We start from the raw sequence: 26,429 nt of genomic DNA, 5'->3' as shown, positions 1-26,429 counted from the left end.
AATACAATAGAATAGAGAAAAGATAGGATAGGAGAAAGGAAAAAATAGAAAAGAATGGAGAAAGGAATAGAATAGAATAGAATAGAATAGAATAGAATAGAATAGAATAGAATAGAATAGAATAGAATAGAATAGAATAGAATAGAATAGAATAGAGAAAGGATAGGACAGGACAGGATAGGATAGGATAGGAATAGGATAGGAATAGAGAATAGAATAGAATAGAAAAGAATAGAGAAGAATAGAATAGAATAGAATAGAATAGAATAGAATAGAATAGAATAGAATAGAATAGAATAGGAATAGAAACTAGGGGGCACATGATAGGAGTCTTCCAATATTTAAGGGGCTGCTACAAAGAGGAGAGGGTCAACTTATTTTCCAAAGCACTTGAGGGCAGGACAAGAAACAATGGATGGAAACTAATCAAGGAGAAAAGCAACCAGGAATTAAGGAGAAACTTCCAAACAGTGAGGACAATTAACCAGTGGGATGATCTGCCTTCAGAAGTTGTGAGTTCTCCAACACTGGAGGTTTTCAAGAAGAGGTTGGACAACCATTTGTCTGCAACGGTATAGGGTTTCCTGCCTGAGCAGGGGTTGGACTAGAAGACCTCCAAGGTCCCTTCCAGCAGTTCTACTCCGATTGATAGTCCTTCTTTTTATTAAAGAAAGTGGAGGAAATGGAAGAGACCGACATCACCAGAGCTATACTGGCAATCTGCATCATCTTCATTTTAACGACCCCATAATCCCTTGCCGGGTGAGGTCTGGGCAACTGAATGGAGCAAGCAGAGTGTTTTAATGACCGGATGCCCTTCCTGTTGCCAATGCGGAGTTTTGTTCGGCAGACGCATTCTCAGTGAGCCCAGAGAGAGAGAAATATTTGCCTCTACCTAGGATTGAACTCACAGCCTCCTGATTGTGAGGCGAGAGCTCCATCTCTAGGCACCGCTTCCATGCTGTAATCTGCATGGCAAAAATGACATCATTTTTGTAGGGACATTATCACCAGGTAGGTGACATCGTTGCAGCTTCCTCCAGTCACTGGTGATCGAATAGTATTTTAGAGAGTGAGGCTGTGATGACCCAAAGGGGCGTGGCACAAAAGCAACAAAGTCACAAAAGTAGGTAAAGTCCCTTTAATTCCTCCAACTTGGCCTCCAATGTCCAGTTATCTTCGGCTGGGGAAAAAAAAAACTCTCCCAGGAATGGATTTAAAGGGAAGAAATTCAATCTGAACCCAAAGTACATCTAAATTATAAATAAAAACCAACACAAACCACGGTGCAGCAATTAACGAGACAGGGGAGGATAAGGAATTGCAGAACTCAAAAGATAACGAAACACATACAGTTGGGAAGATGCCAGAACCCAGATAGGACTTGACAAACAAAAATAATGCCTGCTTTACTTCCAGCAAGGTTCTGTGCGCAAACACCCTTTTTAAATCCTGTTTCCCCAGCTGCAGCTAATGAAGGGAATCAGGGCCTTTTTCTCCCCAGTAACCCATGTTGCTCCCTTATCTCTTCCTCCCTGTGTGCCCTAGGATGCAGAGGGCATGGCCTTCTGAATGCCCAGCTGGACTGGGCCCTTCCCCAGTTTCCTCCACAGACACCGGAGCCACACTCCCACTCCCTGTCAGCTGTTCGACCACCCTCTCGGAATCAGACTCGAACAGGGACATGACAGAGGCCAGGAGAAACCAGTTAGGAGTTTCTCTTACGTGTCCGAAGGGATCCAAGTGGTTATTGGTGAGTTTTAACTTCTGAAAAGATACCAGTTGTCGCATCCAATGAGTTCCAGTAGCTGGAGAGTCTGGGTGAACATATAACCGGCCGGGCATCGCAGGTTCAGCTTTTCCCGCCACCATCCTATGTTCAAAGCAATACAAGAAATAATCAAATTAAATTAAAAAGCACGGGGTTGGACTAGAAGACCTCCAAGGTCCCTTCCAACTCTGTTGCTGTATATTCTATGAATTAGCTAACCTCGACCAAAAATCCAGCTTCCTTTCGGTTTTTCATACAAAACTTTCATACGGAGCTGCACTTTTACCGAATAACCACGCGGATTGTCCTTGCCTTACAATCATTCATTGAGTGACCGTTTCAAAGTTACAACGGCACTGGGAAAAAAAGCGACTTTTGACCGTTTTTCACGCTTAAGACAGTTGCCACATCCCCACGGTCACGTGATCAAAGTTTGGAAGCTGGGCAAGTGGTTTGCATTTATGACGGTTGCAGCATCTCACTTAACAACATAAATTTTGGTTCAGTGGTGGTCGTAAGTCAAGGACTACCTGCAGTCGGCTGGGGAAGGCTGCAAATGGTAATCATGTGACCTTGGGAGGCTGCAGTGACCATCAGTACCTGCCGGTTGGCAAATGCCTGAATTTTCATCACGTGACTATGAGGACACCCGACAGTCGTAAGTGCAAGAACCGGACATTAGTCAGGTATTAGTCAGTTTGTTTTCAGTGCAAGAGTAATGCTGTCCTACCTTACAGGGTTGTTGTTGGGGAGGAAATAGGAGGAGGAAGGAGTGTTGTGTGTGTTATTCATAAAAGGTAATGAAGGTGGGATTAAAAAAACAAAGGAGCGGATTAATAAATCTTCATTGCATTCATCACGTACCACTTGTTGTCGCAGAATTTGTATCGATGATCGTCTGCCGGGACAATATCGATCAGCAAGATGTACTTAGTCTTGGGATTCATCCCGGTTACCTTCACTTTGTAGCTTGGAAACATCCTCCTTATGGGAAGGATGAAAGAAAAGAGGAGAAAGGAGGGGAGGGGGAGGAGGAGGAGGAGGAAAAGAGGAAGGAGGAGATGGGCAAGGAGGAGTGGGAGGAAGAAGGGGAAGAGGGAGGAGGAGGAGGAGGAGAAGGAGAAGAAGAAGGAGAAGGAGAAGGAGGAGGAAGAGGAGGAGGAGAAGTAGAAAGAGGAGGAGAAGGAGAAGGAGAAAGAGGAGGAGGAGGAGGAGGAGAAGAGAAGAAGAAGGAGAAGGAGAAGGAAGAGGAGGAGGAGGAAGAGGAGGAGGAGGAGGAGGAGGAGGAGGAGGAGGAGGAGGAGGAGGAGGAGGAGGGGAGAAAAGAAAAAAGAGGAAATGGAAGAAGAGGGGAAAAAGAGTGGGGGAGGAAGAAGGAGGGGGAGGAAGAGTTGGGGTGGAGGAGGAAAGAGAAGAGAAGAAGAAGAAGCGAAAGAAGGAGATGAGGTTATGAATAGGGAGGCGGGTAGAAAAAGGAGGAGGAGGAGGAAGGAAGAGGAAGAGAAGGAGGAGGAGGAGGAGGAAGAGGAGGAGGAGCAGCAGAAGAGGAGGAGGAGGAAGAAGAAGAAAAGAAGAAAGAAAGAAAGAAAGAAAGAAAGAAAGAAAGAAAGAAAGAAAGAAAGAAAGAAAGAAAGAAAGAAAGAAAGAAAGAAGAATCAACATTAGACACATTGAAAAACAAACCGGGTTATAGACTAACTTTCTGTGACTTGATTGCGATTATCATTCCCAGAATTTTTTGCATCATCAACTTTTATATCAACTAGGAAGTAAAGATGTCCATTGGGGCAGGAGGTTAAAAAACTCCTACAACTGAAGCCATGCCCCCTTTTTAGTGCACTGCACATGTGACACACATTAAAGAGCAGTATGGCTTTAATCATACAGTCATGGTCGCCATCTTCACCCTTTCTCTCCCCCACTTTCCCTCCCCGCGCCACCTGGATACCGCTGCTGGAGTATCCCTACTCCAATGGACAACTGAAAAATGAACAATTGGTCCTAGTCGTACCACAACTAACTGCAATGATCTACTACATATTGACTTTACAGAAGAAAATGTAGAAAAGGCTTTATGTAATCTAAAACCATCCCTATCTCTTGGCCCCAATGGATTACGTGCATACTTCTTAAAAAAGCTTTCCTCTGCCATAGCAGAACCCTAAGCATTATATATTTATTTATTTATATTGATTTTATTTGGTTTGTCAATTGCTTAAAAGGTAATAGGTATAAGTAAAAACATAGTTATGAATACATGGATACATATAAGAAAAATAAAAAGAAACAATAAAAAGAAACAATAGGACAGGGACGGTAGGCACATTGGTGCGCTTATGCACGCCCCCTACAGACCTCTTAGGAAAGGGGTGAGGTCAATAGTAGAAAGTCTAAGGTTAAAGTTTTTGGGGTCTGGGGAAGAAACCACAGAGTCAGGTAGAGTATTCCAGACATTGACCACTCTGTTGCTGAAGTCGTATTTCCTGCAATCAAGTTTGGTGTGATTAACCTTGAGCTTGTATCTTGTATCTTGTTTGCTCTTGTATTGTTATGATTGAAGCTGAAGTATTCATTGACAGGTAGGACATTGCAATGTATGATTTTATATACTATACTTAGATCCAACTGAAGGCGGCATAGTTCTAGGTTTTCTAGTCTAGAATTTCAAGTCTGGTGACATAACATATTCTGCAACGAGTAGGGGAGCGGAGAACTCTTCTTGTGAAATATTTCTGGACTTTCTCAACTGTGTTAATATCAGATACGTAATGTGTGTTCCAGACTGATGAGCTGTATTCAAGTATTGGTCTAGCAAATGTTTTGTATGCTCTAGTTATTAGTGTTATATTACCAGAGAAAAAGCTATATAAGATTAGGTTAACAACTCTTAATGCCTTTCTGGCTATGTAGTTACAGTGGGCTTCTAGCACTTAGATCATTAGAGATGACAACTCCAAGATCCTTGACAGAGTTTGGATCATCAACAAGGTCTTGACTATTCAGCCTGTATTTTATTTTCTGATTTTTTTTTGCCAATAGGTAAGACAGAGCATTTATTTGTTGAGATTTGAAGTTGCCATTTGTTTGACCATTCTGATACATAGTCGATGTCTTTTTGAAGGGTAGCAGTATTGTCTGTGGTATTGAACAGCTTTACATCATCAGCGAAGAGCAGTTGCTCTTAATATGATCTGAGGTCATTTATGTAGAGTATGAAGAGAGTTGGTCCTAGAACACTGCCTTGGGGGACACCACTGTTGAATTCTGGCACAGAATTTGATAGGACACTCCCAATTTTGACCATCTGTTGTCTGTTTGACAGGAATGTTTCTATCCAGTTATGCAGGTGTCCAGAGATACCATAAGATTTTAGTTTTAGGAGTAGTTTGTCGAGTACCACTGAATCAAAGGCTTTACAGAAGTCTATGTAGCGTCTATTGCTTTGCCCTGATCGAGTTGTGTAGTCCCTATGTTTTTGCAGTGCAAGAGTTGCAGATTGCAGGATAGTTTTTTTCTGAAACGAAATTGTTTATTAGAGAGTAGGTTATTTATCTCTAAGTGGAGGATAATGGATTGGTTAATAATTGATTCCATGACTTTACAGGTGACGCAGCATAAAGATATTGGTCTGTAATTTTCAACTAGGCTGGGGTCTCCCTTTTTGAAGATGTGGATGACTGTGGCTTGTGACAGGAGGAGCTGGTCCTGAAAGATTTTTCAAAGATTATGTTTAGAGGTTCGGCTATGGCAGTGGATAGCTTTTTTAGAAGCAGGCACATATTCGTCGGTCCAATAGATAGAGATGGTTTTAGATTGCGTACTGCTTTTTCAACATTGTCTAATGTAAAATCGATATGTATTAGATCATTGTAGTTGTCTGTGGTTCAACTAAGAAATATTGGGCATGATCCATTGCTGTTTACAGATACTGAGCCAAAGAATGTGTTAAAGAGGTTGGTTTTAATAGTGTGTCATCGTTGCAGTCTTTACCATTAGGTCCTTTCAGGGGTGGGATGGACCTTGAGTCTTTTAGTTTGTTGTTTACAAAATTGTAGAAAGCACTGGTGGAATTGGTGCATAGAAGGTTTTCCTCTTGTTTAATGTGATAATTGGTGCATTCAGTCATTATCTGGTGGCATAAATTTTTGTATCGGCTTTTGAAATTGGCAACGTGACTAGATTTGTTTTTCCACCAAAGTGATCTCTTTTTGGATTGAAGCTTCCTTATTGTAATGGGTAATCTGTTTTTTCTGGTTTTTGGAGTTGTTATTGGTACATATAGTTTGATGACTCTTTTGACTTCATGTAAAAATATGTTGTAATGGTCTTCAACAGTATTGCATCCAGTGAATAGAAATTGCCAATCAAGGGATGAGAGATCGTTGTCTATGATATATCTATATCTGTATCTATATCATCTATATCTATATATCTGTTTCTATATCTATCTATCTATCTATCTATCTATCTATCTATCTATCTATCTATATGATATATATGATACATCATTCAGAACCAGCTCCTTACTGAACCTATGGTCCTTAGCTAAGGTCATCCCTAACTTCAAAAAAGTGACCCCAGTCTAGTTGAAAGCTACAGACCAATCTCACTATGTTGTGTCATGTGCAAAGTCATGGAATCAATCATTAACCAATTCATCACCCTCCACTTAGAGTCAAACAACCTACTCTCCCAAAAACAATTTGGTTTCAGGAAAAAATTGTCCTGCAACCTACAACTCCTACACTGCAAAAACATATGGACTACTCTACTTGACTAGGGTAAAGCAATTTACATAGACTTCTGCAGAGCTTTTGATTCAGTGGTACATGACAACTACTGTTAAAACTAAACTCTTACGGCATTTCCAGATCCCTCCATAAGTGGATTACTGTGTTCCTGTCAAAAAGGCAACAAACAGTAAAAATAGGGAGCATTATATCAAACCCTGCTCCAGTTAACAGCAGTGTCCACCAAGGCAGCCTTCTAGGACCCACACTATTTATACTTCTCTATATAAATGTTATGACCTCTCACTTCATGACCTGATGACATCAATTTGCAACTCTCACTCTGTCAAGGATCTAGGAGTACTCGTATCTAATGACCTAACCACCAGTTCATGGGAAGAAAGAAAACCGCAATTGCAAAATGACAGAATTTCTCACCCCACAAACGCGTTGCCTAACCACAGAGATGGTAGGCCCAATTGTTGTCACTAAAGGATGATTATCTGTACATGTCCAAGACTTTCCTATGTGATTCATTTCATCCCACAGAGGGAACCATAAAAATGTGTTTTGCTTTGATTTCTATTCATAACCCCGAGACCCGTTAGATTTTGTTGTTCAGTCGCGTCTGACTCTTTGCAACCCCATGGATCCTAGCATGCCAGGCCTTCCTGTCTGAGTTTATCCAAATTCATGTTTGTTGTTATAAAGCCTTAGAAACACCACACCTAGAGTACTGTATCCAATTTTGGTCACCACACTATAAAAAAAGATGTTGAGACTCTAGAAAAAGTGCCAGAGAAGAGCAACCTGGATGGTTAGGGGACTGGAGGCTAAAACATACGATGAACAGTTGCAGAAACTGGGCTTGGCTAGTCTAGGGAAGAGAAGGACCAGGGGAGACAGGATAGCAGTCTTCCAATATTTGAGGGTCGGCCACAGAGTGGAGCGGGTCAAGCTATTTTCCAAGGCACCCAAAGAAATAATGGATGGAAACTGATCAAGGAGAGATTCAACCTAGAAATAAGGAGAAATTTTCTGACAGGGAGAGCAATCAACCAATGGAACAGAAGTTGCCTTCGGAAGTTGTGGGAGCTTCATCACTGGAGGCTTTCAAGAAGAGATTGGACTGCCATCTGTCAGAAATGGTGTAGGCCCTCCTGCTTGGGCGGGGGGGCGGGATTGGACTAGATGACTTACAAGGTCCTTTCCAACTCTGTTAAATCTGTAAATCTTCCCCCCCCCCCACCGCCCCGAAAAAAGACGGAATGGCAGAAAAAAAGTGGAGAACAGACAATGCCGTACTTAATTTTTAAGGTGGAGATTTCTTCGCCTTGCCGTTTTTATTTTTATTTTTAAACTAAGCTATAGAAAACGCTTCTAAAATCACGGGCACACAGGGACCCACCCAGACTGGCCAGACACAAAGTTTGTTCAGAGCCATTATAAACAGAGCGGCTAGAAGATTGCACAAGGATATTTATGAGCGCCCACGATAGAACAGCTTCCTCTCTTTTTTACCCACCCGACCCTCTCCAAACCATTCGGACCTCTAAGCTACTAAAGGAGCCAAGATTTGAAATATTCTAAATGTTAAGTGCTTTTTAATGGCATTTAAAATTAAGCTTCAGCATATGGACTTCATACGGAGGAGACAAGTTGGAGTTAATAATGTTCTGTAGAAGAGGACTGTAAAATAAATAGTGCGAGCCGAAGTCCAGCCGTAATATATACAACTGAAATTCTTTTCTGCAGAACAAATGAGAAACTTGCATCTCCTAAGTGTCATTTCAGCTGCAAACTGCGCCGTAACAGCTCTGAATAACATTGGGTGCCACAAATCAGAATAGGTAACCGGCCAGAGGCACCTGCCAATTTTCACCTCCTTTTCCAGGGGGGGAGAGAAGGCTCGTGGAGGGGCCCCCACCCCCAGTTTTCAGCTGGTTGTAGGCTCTCATGGCCTGTTCATCGTCCCGATAGGCTGGTGCATTTTTAGGCACCCCAAGCAACAGGATGGGAGTGATCATTTTCATTTTTTATTAGTAAAGGCGTGTCTTCAGCTTCTTGACATGGCTGGGAGCTGCCACCCAAAACTTGGAGGGAGGGGAGGGGAGGAAAAGGGGAAGGAAGAAAGAGAAGGAGATGAAGGGAAGGGAGAGAGGAAGGGAGAGAGGAAGGAAAAGGGGGAGAGAGATGGGGAAGGGGAAGGAAGACGGGAAAGGGGAAGGAAGGGGAAGGGGCGAGAGAAAAAGGGGGAAGGAAAAGGGGAAGGGAGAGCAGGAGGAAAAGGGGAGAGAAGATGGGGAAGGGGAAGGAAGAGGGGAAAGGGGAAGGGAGAGAGGAAGGGGAAGGGGGAGAGAAAAATGGGAAGGAGAAGGGGAAGAGGATGGGAGAGAGAAAGGAAAAGAAGGAGAGGGGAAGGGGAAGAGGAAAAAAGAGGGGAGGGGGGGAGAAAGAAAGGAAGGGGAAATGAGAGAGGAAGAGGAAGGAAGGAAGGAGAGCAACAGGGAACATCATCTGTGCTAGAAGGGAATGGGGTTTTCTCTGTGCTTAATACAAGTGGCTTCTTCTGTCAGTGTTGACGGGAGAAGTCTTGGTGCTTCCTTGATTGGGCTGTTGTTTGCTGTTGGATTGTCTAGGACAGGGGTGTCCAACCTTGGCAACTTTAAGACTTGTGGACTTCAACTCCCAAAATTCCTCAGCCAGCAAAGAACCAAACACCCCTGGTCTAGGAGGTTCCTTAATTGGGGATATATTGTTTACTGCTTGATTGTTGTTCTAGTATAGATCTTGGTGTCACAGTAATCTCTGGTTCTTGGGTGTTGACTGCTGGTGAGGAGCAGTCCCACCAGTCCTGGCACTGGTGTAGAAAAGAGCAACTAGAATGATTCTTAGCCCGGAGTCTAAAACATACAAAGGACGGTTGCAGGATTTGGTTTTGGCCAGTCTAGGAGGGACATGATAGCAGTATTCCAGTATTTGAGGGGCTGCCACCAAGAAGAGAGGGTCAACTTATTCTCCAAAGCACCAGAAGGCAAGAGAAGCAGGGGTGGGTTTCTACCGGTTCTGTCCACCTCTGTAGAACCGGTTGCTCTGAAGAGCAGCAGACGTAGAACCGGTTCTATGTCTGCTGATGTTTTTGCCCATCCGCCCACCCGGGCTCTAACCTGATCTTTATGTCCTGATTTTTCAACTTCCGCTGCCGAACGAGGCACAGCTGCAGTTTAAAAAAGCAGGAAAAGAGGGCTGTTTCAAAGGCTGCTTCTCTGCACGCAGCGTGCTGATGACGATTTACAGGCGTGCGGCTCGCAGCGTGCAGGGAAGCTCGTAAATCCCGAACGGGTAGTTAACCCTGTCGTATCCCATCCCTGAAGAGAAGACACAATGGATGGAAACGAATCAAGGAGAGAAGCAACCTGGAATTAAGGAGAAATTTCCTAACTGTGAGGACAATTAACCAGTGGAACAGCTTGCCACCAGAAATTGTAGATGCTTCATCACTGGAGGTTTGTAAGAAGAGGCTGGACAAGTCACTTGTCTGAAATGGGTATAGAGTCTCCTGCTTGAGCACGGGACTGGGCTAGAAGACCTCCAAGGTCCCTTCCAGCTTTATTCTGATTGAAATTAAATATAAACAGAGAGCAAGCCTCGTGGTTGCATCCTGTCAATTTCAGGATCTCCTCAGCCGTTAAGAGTTGGGGTTTTGGAACAAAGACTTTCCAGAGGCTGAAATCCTTCTTCAGTCATTGGGAAGGATGACAGCTGTTCCCCACCAACCAGCTCCTTGACCTGCCATATCTAAAGCTTCACATCTGGCCCCAAGAACCTAGGCTGGGATGCGTTGGTGGGTGGGAATGGAGAGGAAAACGTCCCTAGACATATTGCATTTTCTTACCCCAGGACAGAGAAACTGGGGGGGGGAGGGGGGAGGTGAGCATGCCCAGCAAATTGATGTGCAAAATGTTTACAAACTTCTCTTCCATTCTGATTGTCCAAAGCAGTATTTTTTCCAAATTGGCCACTTTAAGATGGGTGGACTTCAACTCCCAGAATTCCCCAGCCAGCGTGCTTTTAAGATGTATGAATTTTAATTCCCTTGCTGGCTGGGGAATTCTGGGAGTTGAAGTCCTCCCATCTTAAAACATGCAGGCTGGGGATTCTGGGAAGGGAATTCCACCCATCTTAAAGCATGCTGGCTAGGGAATTATGGCTGTTGAATCCACCCTTCTTAAAACATGCTGGCTGGGGAATTCTGGGAGGCGAAGTCCTCCCATTTTAAAGCACGCAGGCTGGAGAATTCTGGGCATTGAAGTCCTCCCATCTTAAAACATGCTGGCCAGAGAATTCTGGGAGGGGAAGTCCACCCATCTTAAAACATGGAGGCTGGGGATTCTGGGAGTTGAAGTCCTCCCATCTTAAAACATGCTGGCCAGGGAATTCTGGGAGTTGAAGCTCACCCATCTTAAAAGTGTCTAAAGTTGAAAAAAAGGTGATATACAGGGAACATCTATGTAAAGGAGGTTTCACTGAGAAACACTTACGCCGTCCACAAAACTACATCAGCAAGCCATGTCATCCGTTTAATCATCATCCGCCCACTCTGTCTTAAAAATTGAGGCTGGTAAATTCGAGGATAGGTCCAATCTAGGCGTAGACAACTTTATCTTAAATAATATTTACTCACCCCACACTCATAACCCAATTTTGTGCCATTTGCAAAGCAGAAATTAAACCAAAACTCCAGTGAGTCCAGGATAAATTGAGGGAATACTGCAAGAGTATCAACCACAAAATTCTCCTTAGTAAAGACTGACGTTGCTCTGTTTCTGTTAGTGCTGAGAGCCAGCTGTCAACAAATAAGGACTTTATTTCAGAATATCGGGACACAGTCCAGCTTCCCTTAATCCCATGATTTCAAAATCCGACTTCTTCCTTAGAAGAAGCTCGTTATGTCCCTGAAGCTAATACAAGTAGTCCCCAACTTACAACAGTTCATTTAGTAACCGTTTGAAGTCAGAATAGCACTGAAGAGTCTTATACCAATAGCAATACAAATAACGATTAGACTTACTGCTTCACAATTCTTTACAGCCCTCTCTAAGTGGTTCAAAGAATCAATATATTGCCCACAACAATCTGAGTCCTCATTTTACTGACTTCAGATGGAAGGCTGAGACAATCTTGAGCTGGTCAGGATCGAACTGCTGCCAATGGGCAGAGTTAGCCTGCAATACTGCATTCTAACTGCACCACCATGGCTTCTTTCCATCCTTCCTTCCTTCCTTCCTCCCTCCTTGCCTTGCTCTCCCTCCCTTCCTTCCTTCCTTCCTTCCTTCCTTCCTTCCTTCCTTCCTTCCTTCCTTCCTTCCTTCCTTCCTTCCTTCCTTCCTTCCTTCCTTCCCAAGCAATAGCACTTTGATTTATATACCGCTTCACAATAGGGCTTTACAGCCCTCTCTAAATGGTTTACAGAGTCAGCCTCTTGCCCCCAACAATCTGGGTCCTCATTTTAACCCACTTTGGAAGGATGGAAGGCTGAGTCAACCTTAAGCCATGAGGATCGAACTTCCTGGCTGTGGGCAGAGTTAGCTTGCAATACTGCATTCTAACCACTGTGCCACCACAGTTCTTATGACTTTATGGCCATTTTTCACATTTATGACCAATTGCAGCATCCTCATGGTCACATGATTAGAATTCAGATGCTTTGCAGCTACTGGACAATTGGACTAGGGAACAGCAAAACTCCTTTTGTGCCAATTCTGAAGAAGCTCCATCAGTCTCAAGAGGCTGGCACCTTGGGTTCATTGGCTGAGATCAGAGCAGCTGAAGATCAATGCAATTTTCTTGGTCACCCAAAGCTTGGGAGATTTCCAGAGAACTTCAACCTAGCCCTTGCAATCCAACCATTCGAAATCCATTGATGCTTCTTGCTCTCCTTTGCAAACAATTGCAGGAACTGGGCCTGGCTAGTCTAGTGAAGACAAGAACCAGGGGAGACAGGATAGCGGTCTTCCAATATTTGAGGGGCTGCCACAGAGAGGGAGCTATTTTCCAAAGCCCCCAAAGGCCAGACAAGGAATAATGGATGGAAACTGAACAAGGAGAGATTCAACCTGGAAATAAGGAGAAATTTTCTGACAGTGAGAACAATGACTTCACCCCTTTCCTAAGATGTCTGTAGGGGGCGTGCATCAACCTGCCTACCGTCCCTGTCCTATTGTTTCTTTTATTTTTCTTATATGTATCCATGTATTCATAACTATGTTTTTACCTATACCTATTACCTTGTAAGCAATTGACAAACCAAATAAAATTTAAAAAAATAAAAAAATACAAATAAAATCAACCAATGGAACAGAAGTTGACTGCTTGAATAGACACGGCAAAGGCCAACCAATGGGGACTGTTTGGATTAGACATGGTAACAGGCCAACCAATGGGGACTGTTTGGATTAGACATGGTAACAGGTCAGCCAATGGGAACTGTTGGGTTAGACATGGTAACAGGTCAACCAATGCGAAATGTTTGAATAGACACGGCAACAGGCCAACCAATGGGAACTGTTGGGTTAGACATGGTAACAGGTCAACCAATGCGAAATGTTTGAATAGACATGGCAACAGGCCAACCAATGGGGACTGTTTGGATTAAACATGGTAACAGGTCAGCCAATGGGAACTGTTTGAATAGACATGGCAACAGGCCAACCAATGGGGACTGTTTGGATAGATATGGTAACAAGTCAACCAATGGGAACTGCTTGAATAGACATGGTAACAGGTCAACCAATGGGAACTGTTTGAATAGACACAGCAACAGGCCAACCAATGGGGACTGTTTGGATTAAACATGGTAACAGGTCAGCCAATGAGAACTGTTTGAATAGACATGGCAACAGGCCAACCAATGGGGACTGTGTGGATAGAAATGGCAACAGGCCAACCAATGGGGACTGTTTGGATTAGACATGGTAACAGGTCAGCCAACAGGGACTGTTTAGAAACTGAAACATAGTATTTGTTTGTATGGGGCCATAAGAGACAGTTTGGAGTCTGGGCATGGCTTTGACTTGCCGGACTATATATAAGAGTTGGTTTGATCTCTGTAAATCTAGGCCTCTGGGCCTCTGTATCTCTCCACTCTGTAATGACTTGCTTCTGTCAATATTGCTTCTGTGTTCCTGATTTTGTATGCTGACTTCTACTGTATGGTGTTGTATATAAAGAAGTTTTTCTTATGTAAATGAATCCTGCAGAATCATTTACTTGTGTGCTGGTCGGATATGCTGCAAATACTCTCCTTGATCAGTTTCCATCCATTGTTCCTTCCTTGGCCTTCAGGTGCCTTGGAAATGGATCAGAGGTTGTATTCAGCCGGTTCGGACGAGTTCGGGAGAACTGGTAGCGGAAATTTTGAGTAGTTTGGAGAACCAGCAAATCCCACCTCTGACTGGCCCCGCCGCTCCCCTTCTCTGTCTCCCTGATCGGCTGGGTCTCGTATGGTTGCCCTGCACAGGAGAACGGACCTGGAAAGCAGGTCAGTGGGGTGGAGAGGGAATGGGGATTTTGCAGTATCCTTCCCCTGACACGCCCACCAAACCATACCAAGGCCACCAAGCCTTTCCCAGAGAAGTGGTAGTAAAAAAAGTAAACTGAATCCCACCATTGAAATGGATGGAACCGGAGAAAAGCAAGCCGGGATCACTCCAACCGGCTTTCTTCTTGGCCTGAGAGACCTAGTTTGACTCATCCTTCTCCCAGGGGAGGTGCCCCACCATCTCGCTACCCAAACAACAGCCTGTCTTGGCAGCCTTTGACCATCTCTGCCGGTGGCCAAGAACAAAGCAAAATCAAGGAAAAAAGGAAGGCGGAAAAAAAAAAAGACGTAGAAAGAAAAAGTGGGGTTAAAATAGCTCGGCGATGAAGTGCGAATGACTTATTCCTCCATAATGAAGTGCTCTCTGTGTCATTCGGTTTGTCTCAGGCACGCCGGATCCTCCCAAATGGTTTTTAAATGAACTGTGAGAAGAGAAACTTCTGAAGATTTCCATGTTTTGCAGCTGGGCTTGCAATCGTATTACACGGGGCGCAGTGGATTTATTGATTGATTTGTCTCCCAGAGTCGCCCCACAGTTCTCGACTCCCTGTCAGCGGGCACGGATTCAGAACAACAAAGCTGGAAGGGACCTTGGAGGTCTTCTAGTCCAACCCCACTGCTCAAGCAGGAAACCCTACACCAGTTCAGACAAAGGGTTGTCCAGTCTTTTCTTAACAACTTTCCAGTCTTGGAGCACCCCAACTTCTGGAGGCAAGTTGTTCCACTGATTAATTGTTCTCACTTTCAGGAAATTCCTCTTTAATTCTAGGTTGCTTTTCTCCTTGGTCAATCTTCATTCGTTGTTTCTTATTCTGCCTTCAGATGCTTTGGAGAATAGCTTGACTCCTTCTTCTTTGGGGCAGCCCCTCAAATATTGGAAGACTGCTATCCTGTCCCTCCTAGTCCTTCTTTTCATCAAACTAGATATACCCAATTCCTGCAACCGTTCTTCATATGTTTTAGCCTCCAGCCCCATCATCCTCTGTGTTGCTCTTCTCTATCCTCTTTCTAGAGTCTGAAATATTTTAAGACTGCTCATCATGCCCCTAGTCCTTCTTTTCGTGAAACTAGACACCCCCAATTCTTGCAACCATTCTTTATACGTTTTAGCCTCCAGCCCCCTCGTTCTGTGGCTCTTCTCTGCACTACTCCCCCAGCTGAAGGCAGCCCCCAAAATATTCATTTATGGATGCCGAGTTTCAGAAGGGTTTCTTTTAAAAAAAATAAAAAATAGAAAGAGAGAGAGAAAGAGAGAGAGAGAGAGAGAGATGGGAAGGAGATGACAGAGGGAAAAAATCTGGCTGATGGAAAATATTTGAGCGAGATCAAAGAAGTTTCGGCCCGTGTCCTTCAGTTCCCAGGGCATCACACTCTTCCTACGCCAGCTTCGCTTATCATGGCACGCCACTCGGCTCTGACGTGTGATATACAAAATGAGGACAGGACCCCTTTGAAGTACAGGATTAGCCCAGGCCTGATCCGTACTCCAGAATAACAAACAATACAGGTTCAAGAGGAGTTCTCCGTGGACTTAGTTCATCTGTCAGCCCCAAATTCATTTTCAGCACCCATCGGGCACCCTTGAACTCACGGCCTGCAGACAGATCGAAGAGATTTATCTGGTGGTGGAGCCCGGCCGATTAGATGGAGATGGACCGTTTTTAAATGTGGAGCTAAGTCCAGACAGGGAGGGAGAGGCAGAGACAGACCATAGCATCTAGGTTTTATTTAAAAACCACTCATTTTCCCATTCTGGCGTTTTTTTTTTAAATAATAATCTTTTTTCCCCCTCTTTTCCATGAAATGATGGCTAAGTTACAGGCAGTCCTCGACTTCCAGCCACAATTGAACCCAAAATTTATGTTGCTAAGCAAGACAGCAGTTCAGTGAGCTTTGTCCCATGTTATGACCTTTCCGGCCACAGTCATTAAGTGAACCATTACAGTTGTTCAATTAGCAACACGGTTGTTAAGTGAATTTGGCTTCCTCACCGAGTTTTAAAATATTTAGAATACAATGGAGCTTGAAGGGATAGAATAACAGAATAAGGGGCGTGCATAAGTGCACCATTGTGCCTATCGTCCCTGTCTTATTGTCCCCATTTATTTGTACCTATTTCCTGTATTCTTACTCATGTTTATACTTATACCTATTATCTTGTAAGTGATTGACAAAGCAAATAAAATAAATAAATAGAATAACAGAGTTGGAAGGGACTTTGGAGGTCTTCTAGTCCAGCCCCCTGCTCAAGCAGGAGAATCTTCTATATCATCTCAGACAAGTGACTGTCCAGTCTCTTCTTAAAAACTCCAGTGTTGGAGGACCCAAAACTTCTGGTGGCAAGCTGTTCCACTGGTTAATTGTCCTCACTGTTAGGAAGTTTCTCCTTAGTTCTAAGTTGCTTCTCTCCAGGGGTGGGATTCAAATTTTTAACAACCAGTTCTGTGGGCGTGGTTTAGGTGGTGGGCGTGGCTTGGTGGTCATGTGACTGGCTGGATGTGGCCAAGTCAATATCACTCACATCGAGGCATGCATCTCCTCGCCTGGCCTCCCATGACTGTGGGGATGCTGCAACAGTCGTAAGTGTGAAAAACGGTTATGAGTCACTTTTGTCAGTTGTAACTTTGAATGGTCACTCCACACAAGCAAAGTACCAGCAAAGGAGGGGAAAAAAGGTCCAGAGAAGTTCCTGAGACAGCAAGTCTAGTCCTGCCAAGAATGTAATAAGGGTTAACGGAGAGGCAGTTTCTGTAAGCAACACCAGAATGTTTCCTTCCTGCCTTCCTTACAGGATTAGTCCAGTAATTTCTTCTAACAACCGGTTCTAGCGAATAGGTGCAAACTGGTAGAATCCCACCCCTGCTTCTCTTCTTGATTACGCTCCATCTGTTGCTTCTTGTCCTGCCCTTAGGGGCTTTGGAGAATAGCTTGACTCCATCTTCTTTCTGGCCACCCCTCAAGTATTGGAATACCGCTGTCATGTCACCCAAGGATGGGTTGCTGGGGGTTCGGAGGGGTTCAGGAGAGCCCCTAGCTAAGATTCTGTGTAGTTAGAGAACCCTCAAATCCCACTCCTGGCTAGCCACACCCACCCCTCCCCTCCGCGGAGTCCCCACACGGCCCCTTTTGGATGCGAGGCAAGTGCAGGGCGCTCACAGAGGCTCAGGGAGGGTGCAAAACGGGCTTCCTGGAAAGTTCAGGAAGGCCGGAAAAAGGGCCCATTTCCAGCTTCCAGAGAGCCTCCAGAGCCCGGGGAGTCCATTTTCGCCCTCCCGGAGGCTCGAGAAAAGCCTCCGGAGTCTGGGGAAGGCAAAAACACCTCCCTCACCCGCCGTGGTGCAGGAGGCCGACTAGGCCACACCCACCATGGCCACGCCCACCTAGCCACCGGGAAGAGAACCCGTTGCTAAAAGTTTTGAAGCCCACTCCTGACGTGTCACCCCTAATTCTACTTTTCTCTAAAACAGCCAACCTCAAATCCTGCAGCTCTTCTTCACCCGTTTTCGCCTCCAGGGTGTTTAAATCTTCTTTTGTTGCTCTTCTCTGAACGTTTTTCCCAAAGTCTGAACAGTCTTTTTTTTTTTTTTTGGTAGTATGGCGACCAACGTTGGTCACCGTATTCCAAGTGTGTGGTCTGACTTTGCTTGCCAGAAGGTCCCTGAAGGCGATCACACGACCCCGTCACAATGATGAACCGGCTGCTGAGGGTCTGAATTTTGATCAGGTGGCCATTGGGGATGCCGCAACGGTCGTGAGTGCGAAAAACAGAAGTCGCTTTTTTTCACGCCGTTCCAATTTCGAACGCTCCCTACATAAAGGGGTTGTAACGTTGAGGACTTTTTGTGTGCTGTCCGATTTAAAGGCAGCATTTGGCCTCTTTCCAAAGACCGGCTGGTTTTTCTTAGCTTCCTAACCAGATCTACAAATTAAGAGGAGCACCTTCCTCCCAGCAAAATGTCTCTCCATTCCGTCCCTCCACCTTTGAAATACACAAAGCATAACAAGGCTAAAATTAGATTTCCACTTAGCCAAAGGTAAATCTTCAAGAGGGCTTTATAAACCCGACAGAAGTGGGAGCAAGGTTAATGACACCGCTGAATTTCATCACCGTTGCACAAGGAGTCCTCAACTTACGGACCCCCCTCCCCAATTGAGCCCAAAATGTCTGCCTGCGAGACAGTGGTTAAGTGAGTTTTGCCCAATTTGACGATCTTTCTTGCCGCAGTTCTTAATTAGGTGAGATTCCCTTAACCAAGGGGGTTGGTTACTAATTCAGAACTGCGACTTCCCCGTTGAGTTTGCTTGTCAGAAGGTTGCAAAAGGAGACCCAGGGACCCCCACAACCATCGTAAGTGTGAGTCAGAGGCCAAGTATCTGGATTTTTGATCTCATGACCTTGGGGATGCTGCAATGGTTATAAGTGTGAAAAACGGCCGTGAGTTGCTTTTTTCCACGGCTAATGTAACTTCAAATGAAATGTTGTAAGTCAAGGACTACCTATAATCGCCTCCCTCGGACAAAACTGGCGTTATCCGGGATAGCAAAGGATGGGCTTCTAAGCAAACTGTCTACAATCCTTCACTGCTAGGTAATCTTTAGCCAGACTGCTTTAATCAAGGTTAGTCTTGCCCATGAGCAAGAGTGGTATAGTGGCCTAGAGATGCAGCTCTCGCTTCACAATCGGGAGGCTGTGAGTTCGATCCTAGGTAGAGGCAGATATTTCTCTCTCTGGGCACGATGAGAAAGTATTGGCTAAACAAAACACCACACTGGCAACAAGAAGGGCATCCGGCCAGTAAACACTCAATTCCATTCAGTTGCCAATTCCCACAATTCCCCGCAAGGGATTACGGGGTCGTTCAAAGAAGATGCTGAGTCTTGCCAATGAGCAAAGTCCATCCAAGTTTACGATCTTTATATCTACTGCCTCAACCCCAATGCATAAAACAAACCATGATGAAACAGGATTCTCGATTCAATCACGAAAAGCCACAGTGAAAGCAATCTGGCATTTGCAAAGCCATCACTAACCATAATTGCAAATAGCCGCTTCTTGTCCAACTCCCTTAAGTCAAAAGGAGGTCAGAAGACGGTTCAATATACAGGTAGCTCTCCACTTACGACCACCGTTGAACCCACCATTTCGGTTGCTGAGCAAGACAATTGTTAAGTGAGGTTTTGTCCCGTTTTCCAACCTTTCATGCCCCAGCCGTGAGGTCAATCACTGAAGTCGTTCAGCCAGTAACACTGTTGATAAGAGAATCTGGTTTCCTCACCAAATTTGCTTGTCGGAGGTTCACAAAAGGAGATCACAATTCAGTGGTAGGATTCAAAAAAATTTTTATTACTGGTTCTGTGGGCGTGGCTTGGTGGCCATGGCATAGCTTGGTGGGCATGGTGTGGCTTGGTGGCCATAGCACGGGAAGGATACTGTAAAATCTCCATTCCCTCCCCACTAACCTGCTTTCCAGCTCCGTTCTCCTGTGCAGGGCAACTAAAGGAGACCCAGCCAATCAGCTGGGACTCAATGGAAGGCAAAGAAGAGATGGGGGCGGGGCCATTCAGAGGGAGTATTTGCTGGTTCTCCGAACTACTCAAAATTTCCCCTACCGGTTCTCCAGAACTGGTCAGAACCTGGATCACATGACCTTGGACACTGCAATGATCATAAATGCGAGTCAGCTGTCAGGCATCCAAAAATTGATCATGGGATCCCAAAGGTGTCCTAAATGTGAACAAGAGTCGTAAGTCACATTTTTCAGTGCCGTTGTAACTTCGAATAGTCACCAAAAACGAATGTTTGTAAGTCGAGGGCTTCCCGTAATGTACAAACCCCCATAAGCGGATACTTAATTATGAAGCTTTGATTCCCTCCGTACGTTCAGCTTGAAGAGCTAAGACGCGGTTGTGCAAGAACTTGAAATATTAAGAAGGATGACTGCTATTGTTATTCCATGCTCTTTTTCACACATGAACCAGTTCATTCCATCCTAGAATCATTTAAAGGTCTCCAACAAACCAGGAGGTTCTGAGGTTTAGCGCACGGCCTGTTTCCCAAATAAATAAATGGGTTTTTTTTTTCCTCCTTCAAAAAAGCTACTCTGCGTGCCAAGGTAAAGTCATAATAAAATCCTGGACCTCGAAAAGCGCGTAGATTTATGCTTGGAAACATTTTCCGTCTTGTATAACTGAGGCTCTTCTGCCTTTTATCTACCAAGGAATCACCTCCTTTTATGCAAAGTTCAGGGAACTTGGTTAATATAAACTCCCTTTCCCCCGCCCCGCCACAAATCGTTTGATGATCTTAATATGAAATAATCTCTCTGCTCTCCCCCTCCTGTAACTAGAACAGCCAAACATCGGAGAGATAGCAAGAACATTTTAAAGATGTTTCCACTTTATAAATCACTTGCATTCTTGGCAAACGGATCCTGCCCATTGTAGCAGGTTCTGATGGTAATTTTTTTTTTCCCCTGGACCTAAAAGGGAGTCGGTAAGTAGATGTTAGCAATAAATCGTGGCAAATTTATAGACTTGCTTTCTTCTTGCCTTGTGCAAACAGTAGACAAGAATAGCGTGCTTCTTCTGTATTCCCTTACTCCGCTTTGAAAAGTGATGGTTAGTTGGCCAGGGGTGGCTGGAACAAGGTTTTTAATGCATCAAGCAATCTCGTTTTGATCGCGCCACAATCTTTAAATCCGCCAAGCTGGGTCTCCTTCAAGCCTTCCCGAGAAAGCTCTTTCTTTCCTGCCTTATCTTCCTGATACATTTTTCCATCTCTTATGTTGCCTTCTTCAGATATGTCATACGTGCAGTCTGAAAAAAGCGTTGTTGCCCTGGACGGGCTAGCTCCCTTCGTTGGAGATGAAGTGTGAAGTGCAGTGAGAGCCAGGAGACGGTGAGTTCTAGTTCCACTTTGTAGGCATGAAAAATCAGCTGGGTGACTTTGGGCCAATCGCCAGGAGACTTTGAGTTCTAGTCCCGCCTTAGGTATGAAAGCCAACTGGGTGACTTTGGGCCAATCACCAGGAGCTGGTGAATTCTAGTTGCGTCTTAGGCATAAAAGTCAGCTGAATGGGCCAATCATGAGGAGATCTTGAATCCCAGTCCCACCTTAGGTATGAAAGCTGCTGGGTGACTTTGTACCAATCATCAGGAGAGGGTGAATTCTAGTAATGTCTTAGGCATGAAAGCTGCTGGGTGACTTTGTGCTAATAGCAATAACAATAGCACCTAGACTTATATACTGCTTCACAGAGCTTTGTAGCCCTCTCTAAGTGGTTTACAGAGACAGCATATTGTACCCCCAACAATCTGGGTCCTCATTTTACCGGCCTCGGAAGGATGGAAGGCTGAGTCAATCTTGAGCCTGGTGAGATTCAAACTGCCAAACTGTAGGCAGTTGGCAGTCAGCAGAAGTAGCCTGCGGTACCGCACTTTAACCACTGCATCGTCGGGAGACAATGAGTTCTAGTTCTGCCTTAGGCATGAAAGCTGCTGGGTGACTTGAGGCAAGCACCAGGAGATGGTGAGTTCTAGTCCATCTGCAGTATGAAACTCACTGTGTGACTTTGGGCTAATTATTGGGAGTCTGTGAGTTCTAGCTCCACCTTAGGCATGAAAGCTACTGGATGATTTTGGGCCAATCACCAGGAGTCAGTGAGTTCTAGTTCCATCTTAGGCATGAAAGTTACTGGGTTGCTTTGAGCCAGTCCCTCTGTCTCAGCCCAACTCACCTCACAGGCTTGTTGTTGTGGGGAAATTAGGAAGAGGAAGAAGTATTAGATATTGATGCTGTCAATTATTATTTGCAAAAATAATAATGCAGCATTTTTTTCAAAAAATAAAAATAAAAATCCAGAACAGGAATTCTACAGTCACACCTGGCCAAGGTTCCCAAATATTTCCAGCATCCACATTTTGCAAATTAATTACCTAATTATGTACGTGTGTGTGTACTACATTTCCTCGAAAATATGACCTACCCCGAAAACAAGCCCTAGCCTGATTTCCATGCCTGCACCTACCTCAAAAAAAAAAAAAAAGCTCTAGTGAAGCCCTGCCCATCATCTGGTTGTACGAGGTGGGGGCAAGGCCCATGCATCAAAATCAAGCTAGGATGAGGATAGAGGATGCATCCCCCCCCATCCGCTTATCTTAGGACCGCCACAGCCATGGGATGCCTGAAAATAAGACCTGGTGCTTATTTTGAGGCCCAAAAGAAAATAAGACCGGGTCTTATTTTCAGGGGAACACAGTGTGTGTGTGTGTGTGTGTGTGTGTGTGTGTGTGTGTGTTGAAACTGATGGTTGCAAAAGCAAGCTTACCTCCCAGCTTTAGTTATGATCATCTCAGTCCCGGCTTCGTGAAATTTCTTCCATAGCTCTTTTTCGTGCAAATACACCTTGATATTCTCAATGGTCTTCCGAAACGTCAAGAAAGAACAAAAAATTAAAAGTGAGATCAGTTGCTGGAATGCGGAAGGAGACAATTAGCGCCTCTTCTCTTAACGGAAGAGCCAGGGAGTCCTAATCGATTTTGGCAGGGGAAAAAAAAAAAAGTCGTACAGATAATCCTCGACTTACAATAATTCCTTTAGTGACCGTTTGGAGTTACAACGGCACTGAAAAAAGCGACCTGTGATCCTTTTTCACATTTTACACCCGTTGCACCATCTCCGTGGTTGCGTGATCGAAATTCGGTTGCTTGGCAACTGGCTCATATTTATGACAGGTCGCAGTGTCACGTCCCGAGGTCACATTATTCGCTTTTGCGACCTTCTGACCAGCAAAGTCAAAAGGGGAAATCAGGTTCACTTAACAACCATGTGACTTAACAACTGCAATGATTCTCTCAACAACTATGGCAAAATGGGGCCAAACAACTATCTTGCTTAGCATCCAAAAACTTTGGGCTCCATTGTGGTCGTAAGTCGAGGACTACCTGTAATTTTTCAGCATTGACCAGTCAAGGCCCATTTGGTTGGAGAATTGTAGGAGTTGAAGTCCACCCATCTTAAAAGTGACTGAAGTTGAAAAACATTGTCTTTAGATCAGGGGTGTCCAAACTTGGCCATTTTAAGACTTGTGGACTTCAACTCTCACAATTCCCCAGCCAGAAACTTTGAAAACTGTGGACTTCAACTCCCAGAATTCCCCAGCCAGAAACTTTAAGAATTATGGACTCCAACTTCCAGAATTCCCCAACCAGCAACTAACATGTGTAGACTCCAATTACCAGAATTTTGCCTGGGGAATTCTGGGAATTGAAGTCCACCCATCTTAAAAGTGACTGAAGTTGAAAAACATTGTCTTTAGATCGGGGTGTCCAAACTTGGCCATTTTAAGACTTGTGGACTTCAACTCTCACAATTCCCCAGCCAGAAACTTTGAAAACTATGGACTTCAACTCCCAGAATTCCCCAGCAAGAAACTTTAAGAACTATGGACTTCAACTCCCAGAATTTTGCTTGGGGAATTCTGGGAGTTGAAGTCCACACATCTTAAAATGGCAAAGCTTGAGAAGGGTCTGTAAACTGTTTCTCATTTGCAAACTGCTTACCTGTTCTGCATCTGGAACCTGAGGACTGTTCAGGGGTGTGTTGCTGACTCCCGCCACCCCAAGAACTGGAGACCCTCTGGTGGTTTCACCATGGGCAGGGCCCTGAGGCACCACAAACCCATCCTCCACATCCGACAAGCTTTTCTCCTGGAGCATTTCCTGAAAGTGAGAAAGCCAAATAGCAATTAATCAATTTGTTGTTATCCAGATTCCACCAGGCAAAAGAGATTCTTAGAGTAGAATGAATGAGCTGGAAGGGACCTTGGAGGTCTTCTAGTCCAGCCCCCTGCTCAAGCAGGAGAACCTATATCATTTTTAGATAAGTGACTGTCTAGACCAGAGGCCTCCAAACTTGGCAACTTTAAGACTTGTGGACTTCAACTCCCAGAAGTCCACAAGTCTTAAAGTTGCCAAGTTTGAGGCCCCCTGGTCTAGACTCTTCTTAAAAATATTGAGTGATGAATCACCCATAGAAAAATGGAATGGAATGGAATGGAATGGAATGGAATGGAATAGAATAGAATAGAATAGAATAGAATAGAATAGAATAGAATAGAATAGAATACAATACAATACAATACAATACAATACAATACAATACAATACAATACAATACAATACAATAGATACTGGAATTTAGAATAGAATAGAATTAGAACTAGAATTACAATAGAATAGAATAGAATAGAATAGAATAGAATAGAATAGAATAGAATAGAATAGAATAGAATAGAATAGAATAGAATTCTTTTATTGGCCAAGCGTGATTGGACACACAAGGAATTTGTCTTGGTGCAAATGCTCTCAGTGCACATAAAAGAAGAGACATTCGTCAACAGTCAAAAATCATCAAGCACAACACTTAATAATAGTCATAGGGTACAATAATAAGCAATCAAACCATACTAGGAAACAGTCAATAAAATCGTAAGCATACAAGGAACAAAGTTACAGTCACAAGTGGGAGGGGATGGGTGAAAGGAAGGATGGGAGGATTAATAGAAATAGTAATGCAGACTTAGTAAATTTGTACCAGAAAGAGAAGAAGCTTTAAAGACACTTAAAAGATTTTATTAATGCTACAGTAAGAATTTAATTATTCCTTTATTTCCTACCCATACCTATATCGAAGAAGTCAGAAGTCATTCATTTTCTCTCTATCTTACTTTTCCTTTTCAATTTCTTTCTGTCTGTCTTATCTTCTCTTTTGACCAGTTTTTATTTTATATAATTTTATTTATATCTTTACTCAATTTCTGTAACCACCCAACTCATCCATGTGACTCTGGGTGGCTTACAATTCTAAAATTCTAAAAAAAAGGTAAAAGACATTTAAAAAAAACATCCATCCAATAAGTATAAACAGCAGTCGTGGTGATAATTTATCTTTTTCAAACCCTTTTTTTCTTCTGCATTTCATTGTCAACCTTCTATTTTTGAAAATCAATCAAGTAACATAATAAAAGAAAGAAAATCAAAAGTTTTGGTTCCTGGTTTGAGTTGGAAATCTTAACAGCGGGTGACTTTGGGCCAATGACCAGGAGACTGCGAGTTTTGGTCCCGCCTTAGGCATGAAAGCTGGTTGAGTGACTTTAAGCCATTCACCAGGAGACTGTGAGTTCTAGTCCTGCCTTAAGCATAAAAGCTGGCTGGGTGACTTTGGGCCAATCACTAGGAGATGAGAGTTCTAGCCGCGCCTTAGCCATGAAAGCCAGGTGGGTGACTTTGGGCCAATCACAAGGAGACTGGGAGTTCTAGTCCCGCCTTAAGCATAAAAGCTGGCTGGGTGATTTTGGGCCAATCACTAGGAGATGAGAGTTCTAGCCGCGCCTTAGCCATGAAAGCCAGGTGGGTGACTTTGGGCCAATCCCCAGGAGACTGGGAGTTCTAGTCCCGCCTTAGCCATGAAAGCCTGGGTGACTTTGGACCAATCACAAGGAGACTGTGAGTTCTAGTCCCGCCTTAGCCATGAAAGCTGGCTGGGTGACTTTGGGCCAATCATTAGGAGATGAGAGTTCTAGCCGCACCTTAGCCATGAAAGCCAGATGAGTGACTTTGGGCCAATCCCCAGGAGACTGTGAGTTCTAGTCCCGCCTTAGCCATGAAAGCTGGCTGGGTTACTTTGGGCCAATCACTAGGAGATGAGAGTTCTAGCCGCGCCTTAGCCATGAAAGCCAGGTGGGTGACTTTGGGCCAATCCCCAGGAGACTGGGAGTTCTAGTCCCGCCTTAGCCATGAAAGCCGGTGACTTTGGGCCAATCACAAGGAGACTGTGAGTTCTAGTCCCGCCTTAGCCATGAAAGCTGGTTGGGTGACTTTGGGCCAATCTTATGAGTTCTAGTTCCTCCTTAGGCATGAAAACCAGCTGGGTGACACTGGGCCAGTCACTCTTTCTCTCTCCCTCTCAGCGCAACCCACCTCGCAAGGTTGCTGTGGGCAAAATAGGAGAAGGTAGAAAGACTATGATGTATGTTCTATGCCTAGAATTACTTATAAAGTCATAAAGATGGGATAAAAAAATAAATCTAAGAAATAAATAAATCTCCCTTCGCTTTCCAAGTCCGGATGCAAGGAACAGAATCCCACTGTTGTGCAGCTGTTGAAGAAGAGCGCAACCATATTAGACCTTGTGCTTTTTCTCCGGAGATATCTGCAAACTGGATTCAAAATGCTGAGCTGCTGGCTATACCTGTGAAATTTCAGCCTCCCTGAATGCATTGGGAGGGGAAAGAGGTGCAATTTCCATTGCACAGGTATAGTAGTCCTT

The 26,429-nt window shown here is 44.2% G+C and overlaps 1 protein-coding gene across 1 annotated transcript in view; it reads right to left on the bottom strand.

Annotated features, from left to right (window-relative positions):
• Positions 1 to 23,818, bottom strand: part of TBX4 (T-box transcription factor 4) — a 48,799-nt gene extending 24,981 nt beyond the window's left edge. The window contains exons 1-4 of the mRNA XM_026710235.2: positions 23,663 to 23,818; positions 22,429 to 22,523; positions 2,636 to 2,755; positions 1,726 to 1,873 (exon numbers count right to left, since the gene is read on the bottom strand). Coding sequence (XP_026566020.1) covers positions 1,726 to 1,873; positions 2,636 to 2,755; positions 22,429 to 22,523; positions 23,663 to 23,818 — 519 coding nt within the window. The remainder of the gene's footprint in view (positions 1 to 1,725; positions 1,874 to 2,635; positions 2,756 to 22,428; positions 22,524 to 23,662) is intronic.
• Positions 23,819 to 26,429: the final 2,611 nt, after the last annotated feature.

This window comes from Pseudonaja textilis, chromosome 1 (genome assembly GCF_049901715.1).
Source record: "Pseudonaja textilis isolate UNSWEBS1 chromosome 1, rPseTex1.2, whole genome shotgun sequence".
NCBI lineage: Eukaryota > Metazoa > Chordata > Lepidosauria > Squamata > Elapidae > Pseudonaja > Pseudonaja textilis.
This window is presented reverse-complemented; position numbering and strand designations above follow the sequence as displayed.